This window comes from Stenella coeruleoalba (genome assembly GCF_951394435.1).
Source record: "Stenella coeruleoalba genome assembly, chromosome: 2".
In the NCBI taxonomy this organism is placed as follows: Eukaryota; Metazoa; Chordata; class Mammalia; order Artiodactyla; family Delphinidae; genus Stenella; species Stenella coeruleoalba.
Window position 1 is genome coordinate 36910672 of NC_137147.1, and position 20119 is coordinate 36930790.

General features: G+C 38.7%; 1 protein-coding gene across 14 annotated transcripts in view; it reads right to left on the minus strand.

Moving 5' to 3' along the window:
* SYNE2 (spectrin repeat containing nuclear envelope protein 2) overlaps positions 1–20119 on the minus strand; it is a 330405-nt gene that overhangs the window by 65803 nt on the left and 244483 nt on the right. For all 14 annotated transcript variants that reach the window (XM_079912180.1, XM_079912173.1, XM_079912176.1 and 11 more), the window contains 11 exons: positions 18810–18983; positions 16814–16945; positions 13968–14164; positions 12267–12399; positions 10680–10862; positions 10117–10263; positions 8265–8441; positions 6430–6585; positions 4809–4961; positions 2464–2634; positions 1853–1983 (listed from right to left, as the gene is read on the minus strand). In XM_079912180.1, the coding sequence (XP_079768306.1) occupies positions 1853–1983; positions 2464–2634; positions 4809–4961; positions 6430–6585; positions 8265–8441; positions 10117–10263; positions 10680–10862; positions 12267–12399; positions 13968–14164; positions 16814–16945; positions 18810–18983 (1754 nt within the window). The remainder of the gene's footprint in view (positions 1–1852; positions 1984–2463; positions 2635–4808; positions 4962–6429; positions 6586–8264; positions 8442–10116; positions 10264–10679; positions 10863–12266; positions 12400–13967; positions 14165–16813; positions 16946–18809; positions 18984–20119) is intronic.

The following is a 20119-nucleotide window of genomic DNA, read 5'->3' on the forward strand; positions in this document are numbered from 1 at the left end:
AAAGTCTTTTTGCATCCATGAAAATCAGCTAATTTTGTGGTGCTGGCACATTCATTGGTTGTATGATTTGTTTTTTGGATTCTCATTTATATGCACTGTTAAACTGCTACAAAAACTAAAAATCGTAATAATAAGAAAAATAAGAAGTTATTTTCTGTAATACATTTTTCATTCTATTAAAATTGAAAAAAGCAGAAATTAAAAATTTTTGTTTTTATTCCATACTGTGGACTGTAATATCTTGCCTTTCTTTCCCATTTAACTTAAAAAATTTTTCCCATGGGAAAAAAAAAATTTTCCCATTAATAAAAAATAAGTAAGCCTAAGTTTAAATGGCTGTACATAATGGTCTATAAATGGTCTTTTTTTGTTTAATTACCAAATTCCAGCTTAGTATGGATATTGGGATAATTTTCAATTTTTGCTTGCAAAAATAATGCTCAGATAAACGTTGTCCAAAGGATTTTTTCTGTATTTCAAGATATTGGTCTTAAATTAGACTTCTTAGAGAATTATTGGGTCAAAGAATATAAATATGTAAATATTTTTAAGGTTATGGGTATATGTTCAAACTGCTTTCTGAAAGCATTATAATATTTACATTCTCACCCAAAACACATGAGAATGCTTGTTTCACAATATCCTCAACCCCGCTGACTGGGCGAAAAAGGTGACAAATGGCATAATTGCTTTACTTCTTTGTATTTCACAAATCTTCTCAGAACCACCGGTTTTTAAATAAGATTTTCCCCAATTATAAATACAACATATGCTCACAACCCCCCACAAAACATGTGTGTTTAAATCTATCCATACCTATATTGAGATTGTCTACCCATCTACCTACCTACCTACCTACCTGTCTATAAAGAGAAAGTGAAAAAAAGACAACTGACATCTCATTAATCTAGAGATATCTACTGTTGGCATTTTGGTGCTATTTTCTTCAGTCGTTTTCAATATGCCTTCTGATATATTCTTGTGCCAACAACTGAATGTGTATGTGCACTGGTGACAACTGAATCCCTTTAATAGCAACCTGAACCACCATATGTTTTGAGGGAGGCCCCCATTACTGTATGTGAAATTAGATACGTGTCTGTGTTTATCTTTACCCTCCCTCCTCCCCCTCTTCCACTAAGGACTGGATCTAGGGCTGAGGACACCACTGCAGGGTACATAAATGTGGTGTCCCTTGTTCAACATATATTCAAAATTGGTTTATAGGAGAGGTTGAATCTGCAGGAAGGAAGGGTGGAGAAGGCCACTGAGGGTAGCTTAATCTCTTCACCACTGTCTGGAACAAATCAGCTTTGGGCCAACTTTCATATCCCATCCAGCTATATAAATCAACAGGGCCACACTCACAATCAACCAGGGCCACACTCCTTAGAAGGAGTTTTCTATCATAAGTAGTTCATCAAAGAATTCCTCCCAACCTCACAAATATCTCCTGAGATGTATTCTAACATCCCCTTACTTCCACCTTATAATGTTTCCAGTGAGACAGACTGCCCATCTGGCCACCCCTTAGCCTGTTTCTGCCTGTTGGTTTTGGTGCCCTTGAGGATCGTATTGGGCATTTAGCCCACTGAACGTGGCTACACTGGGGCTGTACTTAGGACATTTCTAGATTGATTATACCAAACACTTGTACAAGGCAAGTAATAGCCTTCACAACGTCAAATCTTACGTGAACAAGATCCTTCCAAGCAGGAGAGACCAGAATAGTATGAAACCAGTTATCTCAGATGATTAAGAAGGCTTTACCCAGCCTACGTCCCTTCATTTGTCACACGTCATTAAGATAAAAATATCTGCTCTATCATTCAAATTGCATCTTAAAGTGTACCTTGTGTGAGTATTTTGGCATTTCTCTTGAATTATTTCAGCAACTGAGGGGCAGTAATCTTTGAGTTTTCCAATAACCTCCTGGAGTTTCTTCCAACTCCCTTCACTGCTCTCAGCTTCATCTTGAAGAGTCTAGGAGGACAGAGCAGGAATGTCAGTTGCAAAACAGCCTGGCCTCGTCCAAAGAAGGCAGCAGCTGGTCAACACTTGCCGCTATACCACAATAATGCTAACACTCAAACTTTAATAGGACAGGGATAAATTACCAGAAATGTGAAGAAGAAAACTGAGAAGGCATTCTTTCATGGGGCTAGCACTTGAAATAGCATACTTAAAAAAAAAAAAAACACCCCAAACCCAAACCTTTAAATTGTGAAATAATATGGACATGAAAGATGAAGAAAAATTCACAGTATACTTGTACCAAGTTTCACTCATTTGGTTCATGTCATTCATTTTGAAATTTCAAGTTATACTTTTGATGCTGCTGTTTAAAATACTGTTTCGTGTTTCTCTGTGGAGAACATAATAGTAATTGTGTTCATTTCTGTGCTTCCTTCCATTGGAGATTTTCTGCCAATAATGCATTGTGCCAAGATCTGGTTAATATACCTGAAGGTTCTGCACCTGGCACCTCAAGGCCTCTAATGATAAAACCACAGGTTTGCTGTGTTCCATGCAGTACCAGAATCGGATCGTCATCATATTCACTTCATCATAGAGTTGATCATAAGTCTTCCACTCCTGTAAAACAGACTGCATGGAGGTCTTGAGCTCACTGACCTATACAAAAAGTAGAAACATATTTAGGAAATCATCAACAAGAGGCTCTCTCATCTTTTTTGTTTCCCCCTCCTAAGGACTCTACCACCGTATCCAATTTTGGCATTTTAATTTGAGAGTGGAGCTTCAGTGATTCACTGAAGGTGAGAAGGGTGGGTCAATGAACAAGAAATATCAAAGAAGGTACGTTTTAGAGTACCTGAATGGAAAAGAGCCCTGAGACCAGAGCCCCCAGCACAGAGAGTTCAGCCTACAGAGGGACAGCCCAGGGAAAAAACACTGATTGAGGAAACAGAATCTCAGAATATACATTTCAGGGACACCCTATTAGCTTTCTGACCTTGGGCAAGTTATTTAATCCTTGAGTCTATTTCTTCCTCCACAAAACAGATATAATAAATGAAAACATAAAGAAAATAGTGTCTGTGAAAATGCTCTGAAAACTGTAAAGCATCATAAATGTGAAGTGTTAACCTGTGTTACCTGGCACTTAAGTCTGGTTACTACTGGAGAGCAAGCAAAACTTGGAGAGCATCATGCTTGGCCAAAATGATGGGCAAGTGCAAAGTAGGAGGAAATGCAATGGTGGCCATATTTTATTCTTTAATGTGTTTTGGTAATTATGAAAGGTTGAAAATTGAAGCATTTAAATGACCTCTGACACAATCAAGAATATACAAGTATATAAATCTTTATATATTATGTAAAGAACACTTATATCTCAACAATAAAAAGACAACCAAACTCAAAAATGGACAAAGGATTGAACAGCCATCTCTCTAAAGAATATATACAAATGGCCAATAAGCATATGAAAAGACACTCAACATCCACAGTCATTAGAGAAATAGAAATCAAAACCATGAGATACCCCTTCACATCCACCAGGATGGCTATAATCAAAGTTGGATAATAACTAGTACCGGTGAGACTATGGAAAAATGGGAACGCTCATACACTGCTGATGGAAGTGCAAAGTGGTGCAGCTTCTGTAGAAAAGTTTGGCAGTCCCTCAAGAAGTTAAATACTGTATAGAGTTACCATATGACCCACTAATTCTACTCTTAGGTATATGCCCAAGAGAACTGAAAGCATATGTTCACAAAAAAACCTATACACACACATTCTCAGCAGTGTAGGAGGGTTTTAATGTCTCCACATCCTTGTCAACACTTGTTACTGTCTGTCTTTTTATTGCAGCTATCCTCCTGCAGCCTGTGAGCATCTTGAGGGTAAGAACCATTTATTTTCTTATCATTGCACCCTTGGCAGTGAGCACAGTGCCTCACAAAAGATATGTTAACAAATGACTCACACAGATATATATGTTAAGCTCACCCCTACTTTTCTGCCTGAGTCCTGGGGGAAGAATGAGGCTGAGGGTCACCTATGGATTTCATTTACATGGGTTATTCCCAGTTCTCCCTTGGAACAAATGGTTGAATGTAGATTTTAGTAGATGACAAATAATCCACAATAAAGACTCTCTGGGAAACATGGACACACCTATAATAGGTTAGTATTTACAATTTCTCCCTCCATTTGTGGGGAAATGTCAAAGTTGCAGTGTCTGAGGATGCCTGCCCTTTGTCTTTTGGTGTTCTTCCTCCCAGAAGGGGTAAATGCAGACTTTGACATGCCTTTCATACAATTACCAGATGTCTTCCACAGTCTTCTATGCTTTCTCCTCGCCACATGCTGTTTCTCGCCACCTCTGGAGTTTTCCCTAGGCTGACCATGCTTCTAGCTTAATAGAGGCTACATGCGATAGGATCACGCCCTCCCTGAGGCATCTCCCTGGGTGTGGGGAATCTGAGCTGCTTCTTCATAACTGCTCCTGTATATCTGGCCAAGAAACAACGCCAGATGCTCTGCTGGGTTTGGGGTTGGGGGTGGAGACATTTTTGTGTGTTTGAGTACATTAGACAAAACAAAGATAACCAGGTGGACTTCTAGCTTGCCAAGGATGTGGGAATTTGGTGACTTTGCCTCTGAGTATCCAGTGAAGGAAAAAAATAAGAGAGATCTGAAATGTTTTTCTCTACTTCACTTCAGTAGTTTTCACAGCAACTTTTCAGTTTTTGGTATGGAGCGAGTGTCCATTATCAAACAAGAAATAAGGTAAAAGAAGGATACGTGGAGAGAAATAGTACGCTGTAAATGAATTCTAGTACCTGGTTGATAACACTGTTTTTCTTTTGAAATAACTCATCAATTCTAGATGCTGTATCTTCCAGCAATGGCATTGTCCCACTCTCTGAAGTCAGGTAACTTTGTCTCAATTCATCCAATGCTTTGGATTTAACTGCAAGTTGATTTTCTATATCCTGGAAGGGCAAGAGGAAAAGGTTTTCATATGCACAATATTACAAAACAATTAATAAGGGGTAAGAGGTAGGAGTCTGCACTTTTCAAGTAATAATGCCAATAGAGTATATAATTTAATAACATTACACAGAAGACATTTTAATCATATCACACTCTCAATTCAATTTTTACAGTGAAATTTTGTAATATGAATTTACAATATTACAATATGAGGTTTTACAATACTTTCCATTATTACATGGCTCTAGATTTTAGAAGAGTCTAGGTAGGAAGTCCTTATCATCATGGTATAGTAGAAAGAGTCTAGGAGATATAGTTTCCATTCCACGTCTGCCCTGTACTGGCTGTTGGACCAAGCGTTAAGTCATCAAACTGCCAAATCTGCATTTTCCCATCTGGAAAATAGTGACGACATCCCAGGCCTGAGTAACTTAGCACTCAGGTGAAAGCAGGGCGGCCGGCTGGGGGTGCTAGAGCACTGAGCTTCCAGTCAGGAGGTGGCTGTAAACACTCTAAAATGGAAATGGCTAGTGGGTAGTTAGAAACAGGATACGACCATCTGAAAAGATCTCTTATGGAGGTGTTGCTGCCCATATACTATATCCAGTATCATTCTGTAACCTTCTAAGTAGAACAGGGGTCTGAGCCGACTTTCCAGCCCCAACAGTGAGAAGCTCCATGCCTTTCTGTAGGCGGTGCAGAACCCACGTAACCTGTGCCGTCTACAGCTCTGGGACAGTGGAACTGCTCTCAACAGGAGTGACACAATCAGGGCGGTGGGGAGGGAGGAGTAAACGCACGTTTGGGTAAGGGCACCTCAAAGACCAAGTGACCTGGCAAATGATGACTGAACGAAAAAAGGGCACAGCCAACCTGCTCTACCCAAATGGGATTTAGACAGTGGTTCTGAGGGAAAAGTAGTCCTTTGAGAACACATTACACAGTAGGTAAAATAAAACCATTTTCCTCTGAAGAAACAGAAAGAAATACTAAAACTCATGGAGGCTTCAGAGTAATTTTGTAAATACTGGAGAAGTTAATAAAAACACAAAAACTGGAAAACATCAAAATCAAAATTCCCGTGGAACTTTTTTTTTGTCTGCACCGTGCGGCTTGTGAGATCCTAGTTCCCCAACCAGGGACTGAACCCACGCCATAGCAGTGAAAGCACTGAATCCTAACCACTGGACTGCCAGGGAACTCCCGACATTTTTTTCTTAGGAGTAGCATTCAAATCTCTTAAGAACTACCATAACCATGAAAATACTTCTGTTTATCATTTAAAAACAGCATTTTGCAGTTCTGTAAAACACATGGACACATCTATTTTATAGAAGAAAGTTAAGTAGCTGGGGGCTTTGAGGAGAACCCTCAGAAACTACAGCAGCTTGCCCTGCTCCCTGGGGCAGGCGTGGTAACTAACAGTCTGACCAAGCCACACTGGACAGGTGCTGTGTGTCTTCTCACCTGACAATCCAGGAGTGTCTTCTGCACCGAGACCACACTTTCAGGTTTTTGTAAAGTGTTCAGTCTCTCCCCTTGTGCCTCCATCCAGTTGTTCAGAATCTGTATTTTGTTTTCATTCTCAGTGATACTTTCCAAAAGTTGTTCTAATTGTTGTATCTACCAGTTATGAATAAGAAAATAAAACTTTCTTATTTTAAACCACATGTTTAAAATGTAAATGTCGTGTTATGTTATTTTTAATAGGATAATTTTGTTTCTTCTCAGATTTCTAACGTTTTGCACAAGATTTCCCAACAACTTTCGGAATAAAGATTCATAAGTCAGGAAATATGAATTATTTTCACCTTTTTAAAAAAAATCTAACATTTGACATGAAAGCTAACCTGATAAGAAAGCTGGCTGTTCTGGAGTTCCACAATATCTGTACAAAACAAAATCATGTTGCTAACACTCAATATTTTTTCATTGCATCATCTATTGATATATGTAAAGCTTAAGAAATTTTTTTTCCCCAGACTCTCTTCATTGGACTCACTTAAAAACTGTCAATATAAAGAATATCACAAATAATGCATCAATTTAATAAAGTAATATTTTTTAAATGTCTGTGATTCTTCTCATTTTTAATGCTTACAATGTTTATTAGGTTACAATCATAGTATATATAATGTTTTATACTTCTTTTCATACGCCATAGGTGCTTTCTATGTCATGACTTGCTGTCCAGTATTTCATCAAATGGACACCATATAATTTGATTAATTATTTCTCTTGAGTTGGAAATTCAGGCAGTCTACATTTTTCACCCGAATAAATAATGTTGAATTGAACACTTGGTGCACATATCTTTTCCTTTTTGAAGGACTGTCTACTTAAAATAAATGTAAAAGGAGTGGACTGCTGGGTTAAGAGATAAGATGATGATTATGGTTCTTGAAATTTTCTGAATGCTTTCCAAAAGGGTATGTAAGCCATTATCTGCAATGTTTGAATGTGAAAGCCTTGGGCTTTTATCTTTATCTTAAGTTTTTCTAATTTAGTAAGTGTATAATGTTATTAATGTTTATTTCAAATGTCTGACAATTAAAGTGGTAACCTTTCCATATTTATTTGCCAATTATAATTTTCTCTTTTGTGAATTATCTGCTCATGTTCTTTGTCCATCAAATCTTAATTGTATGAATCTATTTGTATGCATTCTCCACACAATAAAGAAATCAACCGATTTTCACTATTGTATATAAATATTAAATATTTTCCCAAGAATAAGTGTGCTTAATCTTTTCGGTCATGGAATGAAAATCTACCAAGAAGCCATATACATTTTTCTCCCTTTTTATAATCTTTCTAAAGCTGAAATAGCTTTGCTGCTTTTTAACATCTACTTTCACAGAAAATGTCGAAACTTCTGACCATTTAGTAGCCTCATGTAATACTCGACATCTTCTTAAATAACATTTCTCCTCTTCACTTGCCTAAGTCAATTTCCTACTAAGAAATCGCAAAGAAATATAAAAACTATTTCCAACTCTTACATGCACCAATGGAGGACAGGATTTAAAAGGGGCTAGAATTGAGATGATTACTAGGTTTAACTGTAAGTAAACCAGACAAATGTCTTTTTGGTTTTTTTAATTAATTTTTTTTGGCCACTCCATGCAGCATGCAGGATATTAGTTCCCCGACCAGGGATTGAACCCATGCCCCCTGCAGTGGAGTGTGGAGTCTTAACCACTGGACCAACAGGGAGGTCCCACAAATGTCTTTTAAAATTTTTCAGAAAGTGGTATTTTGCAAAGGCTAAATCATACATCAAGCTGTGACCATGAGCTCACCTTTCCATTCAGTGTTCCATGGACCCGGTGCCATTGGCGGTTCATCTCTCCGAGATGCTCTGCAAACTCTGTTCTCTCATAGCGCTTACTTTCCACATCACAGGTGCTTAACTGAAGTACTGACTGGTTAACAAAGTCAACTATCCATTGTTTATAGTCCATTTCCATTCTAAACTCCTAAAATGAACAAAGAAAACAAAATTAAACCACCAAAGCCTGAATTGAAGCAGATGAACTGGACCTTTCCTTTGGTGCACTGTAGGGGGCGCCAGGCTCCCACCCAGTAATCAAGAGGCACCTGTCTGGAGCTATGTTCTACCCTCCCCCAACCCCACCACGCATCTGCTTTATTTGAGTGGAGAGTCTTTAGGGGAATTACACATTCCTGGGAACAGAGAGACTCACCGCTTTCAAACAGACTGAAAAGTCAAAGATGGTACCATGTATGGTAGTTGCATCATAGGAACCAAAATCAAGACCCGGAGTCTGACAAAGGATTCCTTTGAGAGGCTTCCCGAGAGCTCCACTGGAATTCAGAGCCATCCTGTGGGCTCATGGAAATGACAGGATGGGAAGTCTGAAGTTAAGACTCTCCCAGAAAACCCAGGACACCTTTAAGGAGCTCTGCCAGTTTAGGCAGCTTCTCTTCCTCTGCGGACCGTCTAGGCCTCCCCGTTTGGATGACTTTAAGTTCTAGAGCAATCCTAAACCCTCCCAGGGCCACGCATGTTTCTGTTAAGGCTGATACTTGTTGGGTTTATTCTGGCAAGTTCCAGCACCTCCATAGCAGACACCCAAGGGTAAAACTATGTGCTAGGTTACTAGGGCCTGTGAGAAAAATACACATAGGCCCTCTACAGATTGTACTACTCACTGAAGTTAGGATGGGATAGGATATAAAAAGGAAATCCTTGCTAATACCATGCTTTGTGATTAAGCCATTCATCTTCTGCCTACCAGAGGCTACATCCATTAGCCTATGAGGTCTTGGAAAGCAATGACCGGAGTCTTCATTCATCTTTGTGTTCCTAGTGGCGAACACCTTGCCTGGCACACAATAAGTGTTTGTGCGTGGCTTGTTAAATGTTAGTTAAATCTACTTGAAATCAAATATCGTGGAGAAGGCCACATCCCTATCTATTTGTAGAAGGATATCAACTTTTCCTTACGTATTCTCTTATCCAAAGAACATTTACTTAACACCTATTGGATGCCAGGTGTTGGGCTAGGTGTGCTGTTTCAGGGAGGTAAAGGAGGAGTCCCTGCTCTCAAGAAGCTAAGTCAAGGTGGGGAGATAGGCAAGTAAGAAAATAATTATAATACCGGGTGACACGAACTATTGATAGCACCATGGAGACACCTAATCCTGGAAAGTAAACCGATCTGGCTGGGAGAGTCAGGGTAGATTTCCAAATGAGAAGATACTTGAACTGACTCTTGAAGGATGACTAAGAAGATTCCTACAGCTAAAAGCAGGACACTGGAATTCCAGGCCAAAGGTACAGCACGTACAAAAGCAAAAGCACGAGCAAGAGAGCGCCAGGGGCGGTGGAGGGACCGCAAAGGATTTGGTTCAGGCAGAGTCCAGGGTTTATGTGGGGAAATGAAGAGCCAGAGCCAGTTAAAAGCTTGGATTCTGTCCTGTGGTGATGGGCGCTACCAAAGGAAACTGGGCAGAATAAGAGCAAGTATACTAACTCCTCTCTCTAGAATCATCCACCATCCCATTCCCCACCCTTAGAATTAGTTTTTCTAAATAATATCCTCCATGCCTCTTTGTTCAGTATTTCCCTTCCAACTGACTTGCCTTCTTTATTTAATGAAAAGGCTTCTGGCTTTTTTGTATAATTACCTTGTACTTGTGAAGAAGATTTTTAACTTGAGATGCAGAACTCAGTGAATGCTCAGAGTCTTCATCTGCAGTTTGATGTTCCACATTGTTCATCCAGTTAATCATTTCTGTTATTGCTTTACGAGATGGCAATTTCTCCATCTGAAGCTGCAAAATCAAAATGATTTCCATTTAATTACCTGCAGTTAACAAAATGAATCAGGGCATCACTTAAGATAATATCTGGTTTGATAAAAGGTCTTGCCACATAATTATGCAGGTTACTCACAAAAACAAACCCAGCATTCAAGCTCAGAATAAGTGACCCCAAAACAATGACAATGACCTTCACATAAACTAACACAGTGGTGCAGATAAACTGGGAAATAAAGTAATTAAGCCTGATTTCTCTCTTAAGAAAGATCCCACTGGAGGAGAGTCCAGTAATTAAGACCTATATTCAGTGGTGCCAGAGAAAAGATAGGTGGTGTCAATGAAAATTACTGAGTCAGAGAAATGATTTTAAAAGAGTTGTGAGCTAACAAGTGAATGCTAATTCAAATGCTGGGTTTTTAACTACTTACCTGGTGAAGTTTTTCTTGGATGTCAGGAAGTTGAGTTATGAGCATTGTCCACTTTTGTTCAAACTGTGCTAAAGAAGCTCTCAGTGTTGCCGTATCAGCTTCTTTCAGGTGAAGAAGTTGGTTCCCAGTACTTAGAACTGCAGTTTTCAAGGAGGACTTTTCATCAAGTTCCTTTGAAAACTCCTAAAAGGAAACAGTTTCAAAGTTTAGAAACTTTTAAAATTTAAATGTGTCATGGAAGGACTTCCCTGGTGGCGCAGTGGTTAAGAATCCGCCTGCCAATGCAGGGGACATGGGTTCAAACCCTGGCCTGGGAAGATCCCACATGCCGCAGAGCAACTAAGCCCATGCACCGCAACTACTGAGCCTGCGCTCTAGAGCCCATGAGCCACAACTACTGAGCCCGCGTGCCACAACTACTGAAGCCCGTGCGCCTAGAGCCTGTGTTCCGCAACAAGAGAAACCACCGCAATGAGGAGCCCGCGCACCGCAATGAAGAGTAGCCCCCGCTCACCGCAACTAGAGAAAGCCCACACCCAGCAACGAAGACCCAACACAGCCAAAAAAATAAATAAACAGATAAATATAAATAATAAATAAATAAGGCATGGAGTAAGTAAGAGTCAGAATAACTGGTTAGAGTCCAAAACTAAATAAATGAATTCAATTCAAATAGTAAATATTTATATGTGTATGTATGCATGTGTATATGTGCTCACATGTGAGCACGCGCGCGCGCACACACACACACACACACACATTTTTCCTGCTAAGTGTCAGGCACTGTTCCAGGCATTTGATATATGGTGGGGAACAAAAGAGATGGAGTTCCTGCCCCTTGAGTGGCTTATAATCTAATGGATTAATATTTTTTAAAATAGACAAATCATCATTTCAACTATAAAAAGAAAATACGGAACACAGCACTACGTTCATTTTTTTTTAAAGTTCATATTAAATGAACTAAACACAACAAATTTTTAACTAAAATATCTGAAATCTTTCCTGGTACTTACAGGTTTTTTCCCAGTATATTTAAAAAATATTTATATTTTAATAGCAAAGTGAGTAATCATAGCTACAAAATACGAAAAATGGAGAAAAGACTAAGGGAAAAGATGAAAAGGTCTCAAAGTATAATTTATATCACAAAATTAATACTTTCTTTTCTTCAAAAAAAACTCCTTAGAACAATAACATTTTAGTAGAAACATCAATTCTGTATATAACAATTTAAAACCATGTATTTATTAGCTAACATTTATGAATTAATAATCCTGTGAGGTTTTAGGGGGCAGGTAGGGGAGTTATTTTCTGCACTTGTAAAACATGCCCCATGTCAGGGCAAGTTTTAAATATATATATATTTTATAGTGTCAATTTAAAATATACTTTATCATTATTATAAGCATATAAATCAATAGTATAAACAAATAGTTCTAAGTTTGAAGAATGCAGCTGCTATTAGCCCAAGTTTTACCCCTTATCTACAAATGATTATGGAAACTATCACACCAACTCTCCTAATTTTCCCCCGATATTTTTTTCTAACCAACAATTACCTGAGCATATTGTATTACAACTTACAAAAAAATTGTTTATGTTGCTTCTGATTGTGTCCAAGTCCTGAGACACATTGAGGGACTGCTCTTTCCAGTAGTTCAGAGTTTGCTGAGAAGATTCCAACCACTTGGTTAACTGATCTGAATCTCTGTTATAACTAATAGGAGTAAAGTGGGAGAGAAAGGAAATTAGAAACGATTGCATCCCCCGTATATTTTCTTCTGTTTCACCATTTATTTTCTTGTGTTGACCAATCCTATTACTCAGAAAAATCATGATTTTTTAAAGAATTATACCCTGTTTAATCCCAGGTCCCAAATCTGATGCTCCTGTCATTTTCTACGACTCTATAATGACTAATCAAGAACAAAGAGGCATTTTAAAGTCTAAAATAGTCTTTTAAAAGTTTATTACAGCTATACAAAAGTAAACCCACAGGTAAGGACAGAAATTATTTTTATTCATCAAACGTCCTCTATAGATTTGTGTACAGTAAAAATATAATCAGCATTGGTATAAGTTGTATAATAGCGAATTGCTATTGGCTGGATGCCAATATATTTATCTGATGGAATGAAAATATCCAAGCAAAATGCGGTCCCTCTTGTAACTTCTAAACTTCTCTAGGTTAAGACAGCCTCCCTAAGAGGTGGGAAAGAGAATGAGGTTAAGTGTTCTATGTTTTCTATCTTCTTCAAGGGTTTCAAGAATGAAGTAAGCGAAAGACAAATACCATATGATATCACTTATATGTGGAATCTAAAATATGATAAAAATGAACTTATTTACAATACAGAAACAGACTCACAGACATAGAAAACAAACTTATGGCCACCAAAGGGGAAAGGGATGGGGAGGGATAAATTAGGAGTTTGAGATTAACAAATACATACTACTATATATAAAATAGATAAACAACAAGGTCCTGCTATAAAGCACACAGAACTATATTCAGTATCCTATTAAACCACAATGGAAAAGAATATGAAAAAGAATATATGTATTATATATATGACTGAATATATACCACTGAACATGTATTATGAATCACTTTGCTATATACACCAGAAACTAACACAACATTGTAAATCAAGTATACTTCAACACAAAATAAAAAAAAATTTTTTTTAAAGATTTGATCAGTTAAAGCAAAAAAATTCTTTGAAGAACTCCAAAGACTTTTTCAAACTATTCCATTAGCTAAAATTATTTTTAAGATTTAAAAAAATTTGGGGGGCTTCCCTGGTGGCGCAGTGGTTGAGAGTCCGCCTGCCGATGCAGGGGACACGGGTTTGTGCCCCGGTCCGGGAAGATCCCACATGCCACGGAGCGGCTGGGCCCGTGAGCCGTGGCCGCTGGGCCTGCGCATCCGGAGCCTGTGCTCCGCAATGGGAGAGGCCACAGCAGTGAGAGGCCCGCGTACCGGAAAAAAAAAAAAAAAAAAAAAAATTTGGAAAAGTGTAGGAAAGAGCAACATCATGGCATAAAGGTAACGTGTATAATTTTATAACATAATTCCTAGTTTCCACAGGAGTGATTACACATTATCCTGAGTCTTGCAAACTAGCATCAGAGACTTTCGTTCCCATTTAGCCTGGAAGAGGGACTCAACTGCTTTAGAATGTCAAAAACCGTACGACAGGGGGACAGCATGTAAAATCTGGTTGACTGCAGAATCCCTCTGAGGTCTTTTTCTGATGCCAATCAATCCCTAAGAAACCACACCTGAGCAGATGCTTGAGAAGCGTTTGCAGTCTGTGTAGTTCATGATCAATTTTTTTGTTTAGGGACAACCACTGCTCTTCCAGTTTTGCAATCTGGCCCTCTAGTTCAGGACAGCTCACGGAGACCACCAGCTGTTTGCCTTCATTCACAGTCTGGTAAAGCCGGGCATGCTTCTCATCGATGTTTCTTTTTATTTGCTAATAAAAATAAAGTCATAGAATGAATGATTTAAAAATTAAATCAGCCAGTCAATTCACAAATACTTCATGAAAAACCTACAGTAGAGGCTACTGAAGAAACAGTAACACTTTCCAAACCCTCAAGACTCTTGCAGTCTGGCTGAACAAACATGATAAATGGATTATTCATTATCTTCCACAATGAGAGTGTCCAATGCATTTCTACTGCACAGATTATACATGCAATATAAAATGAAAATTCACAGATTTAGATCTGATCGTTACTTCTTTCACCTAGAAACTAGGTGATGGTCTACAGGGCACACTGAGCTTGCAGAGAGGTTTTGTGTGACCTAAAGCTTATTCTGAAAATCAAAAAATTTTACATAGAAATCAAGATTTCCTGTGACTCGGGGAAAACAGGAAGCTCTAGCAAGCTCCTTTGGAAGAGGTTGTTCTCCTGGGTTCTCCTCCACCACTGTCCCCACCAGCCCTCCCACTGTCCACCCAGTCAGTGACCCTTATTTCCGTTCTCCTGCCTGGGCACCTGGAAGCATTTTACATTGCAGCCTAGGTATGAAGGGGATCAATAAGAAAACATTTCTTTATCATCTTTTAGACCCAAACAGTAGGGAGGAAAGCTCATTTTGAGAGTCTTCTGGATATCAGGATTCAGGAGGGAGAAAAGAAGAGGATTTTAGAAGAATAAATGAAAACAACACATTGCTAATTCAACCTCATGAAAAAAAAAAATTCTTCAGAACTGTGAATGCAATGACCCCCTGAAGAGAACTCTGTCTAAAGGCAATTATCTTCTGTAGTTGGGTTCAGCTAATGACACATATCCTGACTGTTACTTAAATTTAATCTTAAAAAATAAATTATGATCAAAACAGAACATTTGCTATTTTCCAATTAACTTAAGCTTTTTAAAAAATTAATTAAAAAGTCTACCTCCAATGCCCTTTCCACCACTCCTAGCTGCAACTCCTTCTGCCTGCCCAAGTCCACAGGCTAGAATAAAATGTCCAACATAAGTTTAAAAAAAAGGTTCTAATTTTCTAAGCCTTCAGTGTGAGACACTTCATCTTAAGAGCATCTCTGAAAAGTTTTTTTTTTTTTCAAAATATCTTTTGTTACAGTTACATGGAAATGCTATTGTTTCATGGGTTGCCCTCATATATGAGAAGTTTTAATTTTCCCATTTTATACACAGGAGTCAGACTGCACTGGTCACTCGGTCAATGAGGTGTCAACCGGCACTGGAACACGGCTTGTTCAACACCAGAGGCCATGCAACGGACTGACCCTACATTCCCGGCCCACAGACGTCCCCTGATCAAGATACACACAAACCTCTCCATGACGCAGAAGACGATAATGACCTAAGGAACGCTCTCAGTGAGATGGGTTTTACTAGATATCTGTCTTCTTTTAGTCTGGCAAATATATTTAAAAGTCTTAGAACAATTATTTTGATTTCAAAAATATCTCTAACTTAAAAGAATCACAGGTTATAGTTTAAGGTATACAGCTACTCTTGGGGAAATAATCAGGCTTCTATCAGGTTGGCTAATATGAACTGTTTCTTAATATAATAAGGTTTAAAACCGATCTGTTTTCAGCTGCATTCTTTCAGCTGTTCAGGTGGTACCTTCTGCATCCCTAGGCTAACAAAGAATTGAAGAGCAGCTTCCCGCCCCCATAAGACTCAGCTTTATCTGAGTTCAACTCAATATGACAAGATGGCAAAGATATCCATGGCAGCTTTCAAGACACCTAGAGAGCATAACTACAGCATTCCAGCCTCTGAAAAATGTTCCTTACAGGAGCTTAAGTGCCTCCAAGGAATGGTGGGACCCTGCCAAGTATTCCATGCTTTCTTCTTCCATTCGGTCTGGTCTGGCAACAAACCTGCCTTTGAAGTTTTAAAGTTGATATATGATAGCAACTCTAGCTGCACAACTCAGATTCTGACCACATACATTCTAAAGTTAAAACTAAGTATTTTCAGTTTCTGCAGAAAATATTTAAACCTTGTTTTTATCTGTTGGTCATGTTCTTAATACCATTTGAAAACCATTTTATCTTTTCTATGGCATTGAAATTTGAGACATAGAGACTTTGATAATAACAATATCAAACATTACACAAGAAAAAATTTCAAGTTTGAAGTCTCTTTATAACGCTGGTGCCAGGTAACAGATTATTGTTTGTCTCATAGGCTACGTCCAGTCAGGGCTTCACTGTTGTCATAAAACTAAAAATATGTTCAGAGGCCCGTGGTTTACAAAGTTCTTCCCATACTTTAGCTCATGTCCACACCCACTGACATCCACCTCCAGAGACTGGTAGCACCAGCTTGATTACCTACATGCTACAGATAAAGACACTGAGGCTTAGGGACAGAAAGTTGACAAAGTGATAAGTGAGAGCCAGGACTCAAACCAAGGTCCCGACCCCACGTCAGACATGTGGTTATGTCAAGAACCCCGCAAGTAAATCTGCAGTTTCCCCAAATACGTCTCACTGTGAGTTGTGTGAGGAATGATATTTCATTTCAATTCAAATCATTCACCTTCAAAGTCAAGTAATTTAGTCAAAACACAATAAAAATACAAAGTGCTACAGACAATGACTTTGACGGCTTAAGTGGAAGCAAAATACCTGATAAAATGAAATCCTTTCCATTAATCTTTCCTCTGTCTCTTCCACCAAACTTACAGAGGGCAACGTAGATACAAGAATTTCCAGGTCCTTTTCAAGAGACGCATAGTTTTCATCAAATTCTTCCCATTTCTAAAGAATTAAGAACACATGATCAGCAGGGGGCTTTTTCTAGATTAGTTCCAGATAATGACAAAATTAATCCTAAAAACAAAAATGAACTCTGAGACCGTACAAAATTAAAGCACAGATTCCAGGGGTTTCTGAGATATAACCCACCCTAGTAAGAGCTCAGTGTCTGGTGGGAAACAACTCCACTTCCACTGCTTTGTGGAGAAGGTTTTAAAAAATCCAGTTGGTATTAGGGTTTTATGCTTGTCTCGTCAAATCGAGTAGGGAATGATAGGATTAAGTTAAAGTGATACTCTCAGCATGCACCTCTGTGGAGACCTCAGAGCCTTTCTCTTACTTGGAAAGGAAGGGGTTAACTTGTAAAGTCTTTTTCAACAGAAGCTTCTGTTAGGCTGCTCCCAACGCTCCCTGCTCCAATCCCCAGTCCTACGAACATTACCCAACAGACACGACCCAAACCATTACCCTACCGTGCTGCTTGAAGAAGCTGTTTGAGAAGTTATGGGCTTACGCTTCATCAGGGGACTAACTACTGCCTTAGCCTGAGTCTGCCTTGTCCTAGCTCTCTCCAGTTCCAGAGAAGCCCACCCCTAGGGTCTCAGCACTCTACAGAGCTGACTTAGGGACGTGAAATCTTACCTGCTGGAAAATTAACCACCTTAGTAATTCTCATAGCTAGTGAAACAGCGGGTGACATGGCTGTTAGGGGCACTCACTGGGTTCATGGAGTCTTTTTTTTATTTAATTTATATATTAACTATTTGGCTGTGCCACAGGGCATGTGGGATCTTAGTTCCCTGACCAGGGAGTAAACCTGTGCCCCTGCAGTAGAAGCATGGAGTCTTAACCAGTGGACTGCCAGGGAAGTCCCTCATGGAGTCTTTTTTTTAAATACGATGAACCATTACTATAAATATCAACTTGACACACTAACTAGAAAATTAATTTTATTAGCATAAAATAATACCATAGCTTATTATCACATTAAAAAGTTGAATACTGGAACTTTCCTGGTGGTGCAGTGGTTAGGAATCTGCCTGCCAGTGCAGGGGACATGGGTTTGATGCCTTGTCTGGGAAGATCCCACATGCTGTGGGGCAACTAAGCCCGTGTGCCACAACTACTGAGCCTGCGCTCTAGAGCCTGTGAGCCACAACTACTGAGCCCACGTGCCACAACTACTGAAGCCTGTGAGCCTAGAGCCCGTGCTCCACAACAAGAGAAGCCACTGCGACGAGAAGCCCACGCACCGCAACGAAGAGTAGCCCCCGCTCGCCGCCAAACTAGAGAAAGCCCACGTGCAGCAACGAAGACTCCATGCAGTCAAAAAGAAAATAAATTAAAAAAAAAAAGTTGAATATTTCTTTGTTTTTTGTTTATTTCCTTTATGTGCTAACATCCACTGTGTTTAAGAAGTTAAAGGGAAAATAAACCTTAAAATTGAGAAAGAGCTTTACGTAAGCTTAATTTTCTTCTTTGACTCGGGACAGGACTGTCATGAATCTACTTCAGCAACAGAACATCTGGGCTTGCCCTCTTCGGGATGCACCATTTCTGAACCGCTGACTATTTCATCAGATGATCTCATTCAAGATCTCAAAGTGCTTTCCATTCTGTTTATTTGTACACAAACCTGGAAGGTAGAAAGATGCTATGCCATCCCTAACCAACATATAAGAAATCTCAGCTAATATTTCTTTCCGGGAGTAGCAGTCAGAGCTGGAACAGGATTCCACATTCCTCACTGCTGGTTCCCACTTAACTATTGCTTAATAATAACCAGATACTTGTTTTCAAAACTAGAGGTGATGGCTGAAAATCCAGAATTCCCGGCTTAAGTACAAAATTTATGAAAGCCACATACCTGCAATAAACTTTGCAGCTTTATTCCACACTGGTGTGACTTTTCTTCTAGTAATTTAACTTCCTTTACTTGTTCTGCCCACACTGTCTCTTTCTTTTGCAATAAAGAAGGAAGCATTTTGTTGGAGTATGTTTGGATCAACAGCATGTCAGCAACAAGCTTCCGGAAAAAAAGCTGTGAAGTGAGGAAGATTTTAATATTTATTTATTTTTACATTGTGAAAAATCTTAAAATTCGTTACTTCAACATGTTCTAGTGTCATTTACTTTTTAATCCAAAATCCCAGGACAGCCATGTAGAGTCAAACACACCAGAAAACAAAATAAAAATTGCCTATGTGTCCATAGTCTTTGAGTACGAATGGAATTTTAACAAATCACAAAGAAAAATTACCCTAGGCAATATTTTCCACAAAATAGTCCAAATTAAAGGGCAAACATTATTAATTAGTCAATTTAAATTTCCAGTGAGATCTTCCTATGTCAGTTATTCCAAGTTTTAAGCAACTTTACAAAAAGTGGTAAAGCCACTGATGTGGCTAATTAGTTTCAAGATGATGAATTGGATGGATAGTTGTGTGAGCCCAAGAAACTCACATATTCAAGAGCCAGAGGTTCCTGAACTCTGGTTCTAACTTCTACACAATAAAATAGTTAACTAAAGGGTCAGACCACTGATGCGGTCTATTGGGATTCTGGTTGGTGAAAGCTCCCAGAATAGCACTTTAAGGCCTTTAAAGAGGAAGGCTTTCCTTCCCATGGCTCTCTATTTATAGTCAGCTGCCCCCTCTAGTTGTTTGGGGGGGACCTCTTATTAGGTGAATTCCTTCTCTTGTTCCTTGAAAAGGATACATACAAGCATTTATAAAAGCATCTATCATAAGGTCTGACACATTGTATATATCAGTTAATATATTTTCTCCTCTTCCCCGCCATCCTTTATACAATATTTACCTCTGAATTTTTCTTAGACTAAGGTCTACTTAATCTAAAGCCTAGACTTCAGCTTATTGAAGGCAGGAACCCTGTCTTATACATTTTTGTTATCAGCACTTAATTACTGCATATCTCTTGTTGATGATCATGAGGTTTTGTTTAATGAAATGAATGGAAAACAAAAGGATTTATTGTAGCATTACGCTAGACATACATTTACGTAATTTAAATATTTCTTTTGATTTCGGTTCTCAGTAAAACCTCTCCTAACCCCCAAATTCAATTCCCTCTATTAAATGTTCTTAAAGTGTGTATGCCAAGTTTAATTTTAAATTTGTTTGAATGGCTCCTTGACAAATATGTCTTCTCAATCAA